Source organism: Otolemur garnettii, unplaced genomic scaffold (genome assembly GCF_000181295.1).
Source record: "Otolemur garnettii isolate 467f Iridium unplaced genomic scaffold, OtoGar3 scaffold00041, whole genome shotgun sequence".
NCBI lineage: Eukaryota > Metazoa > Chordata > Mammalia > Primates > Galagidae > Otolemur > Otolemur garnettii.
In genome coordinates, this window is record NW_003852436.1 from 1512726 (window position 1) to 1513535 (window position 810).

An 810-nucleotide genomic window follows, 5' to 3' on the forward strand; every position below is an offset into this window, starting at 1 on the left:
GTCTGTACCACTCTCAACAACTTCACTGTATGGACCAGAGTCACTTGCTATTGAGGCAGGAAAGATTACTTAATAATTTCTTCAACTGTGAAATAAAAGAGTTAGACTAGGTAAGATTCCACAGGCTCTTTCTAATACTATGATATCTCATACAAATTCCTTGAAAGTTAAAGGAGATATTGTTGAGAGACTGCTGCAGGCATCAGGGCAGGTTGTTTATCCTTGCACAGCTGAAAAGCCTGAAGACAAACAAATGGTCACAGAAGTGGACACAGTCAGGCAGAGCCACCGAACAAACCCAAACACCTTCAGGTGTCTTCCACGGACCTCATCATCTGAGCTGTTGTAGCTCCCTGCAAACTCCTTGTCAGAGTATATTTTGGAAGTTGTCTGCTGCAGGAAGTCTGAGATCCTTTGCACTAGAAAGTCTCTGTCTTTCAGGTTGGCAAAGAGGAAGGTCATTCTGTTCCTGGTGCTGATGGAGAGAGGGCTGGGGAGCACACTGGAGCTGTCTGCCTTCTCGACAATCGTCACCTGAGAAGAAACACGAAACTGAGTGTTACTCCTCCTAGATTACCTGACAGCAGGCTACGAGCGGCACTGAAGAAGGAACACAGCAATTTCATCATTTTTATTATTTTGTAGGGATCACCCATATCTTACTGGAAAACACTGAGATTCCTTTACTCTATTCCAGTAAAATAAAACAGCTCATAACAAATGAAATTGGAGCTTATACTATATACCAGAAACTGGAATCAACTGGCTTGGCCTTTCTAAATAAGTGGTTCTAATCTGGGAGTGGTTTTG

The 810-nt window shown here is 42.8% G+C and overlaps 1 protein-coding gene across 1 annotated transcript in view; it reads right to left on the minus strand.

Moving 5' to 3' along the window:
- TBC1D9 (TBC1 domain family member 9) overlaps positions 1 to 810 on the minus strand; it is a 69751-nt gene that overhangs the window by 37710 nt on the left and 31231 nt on the right. The window contains exon 6 of the mRNA XM_023513460.1: positions 328 to 534. Coding sequence (XP_023369228.1) covers positions 328 to 534 — 207 coding nt within the window. The remainder of the gene's footprint in view (positions 1 to 327; positions 535 to 810) is intronic.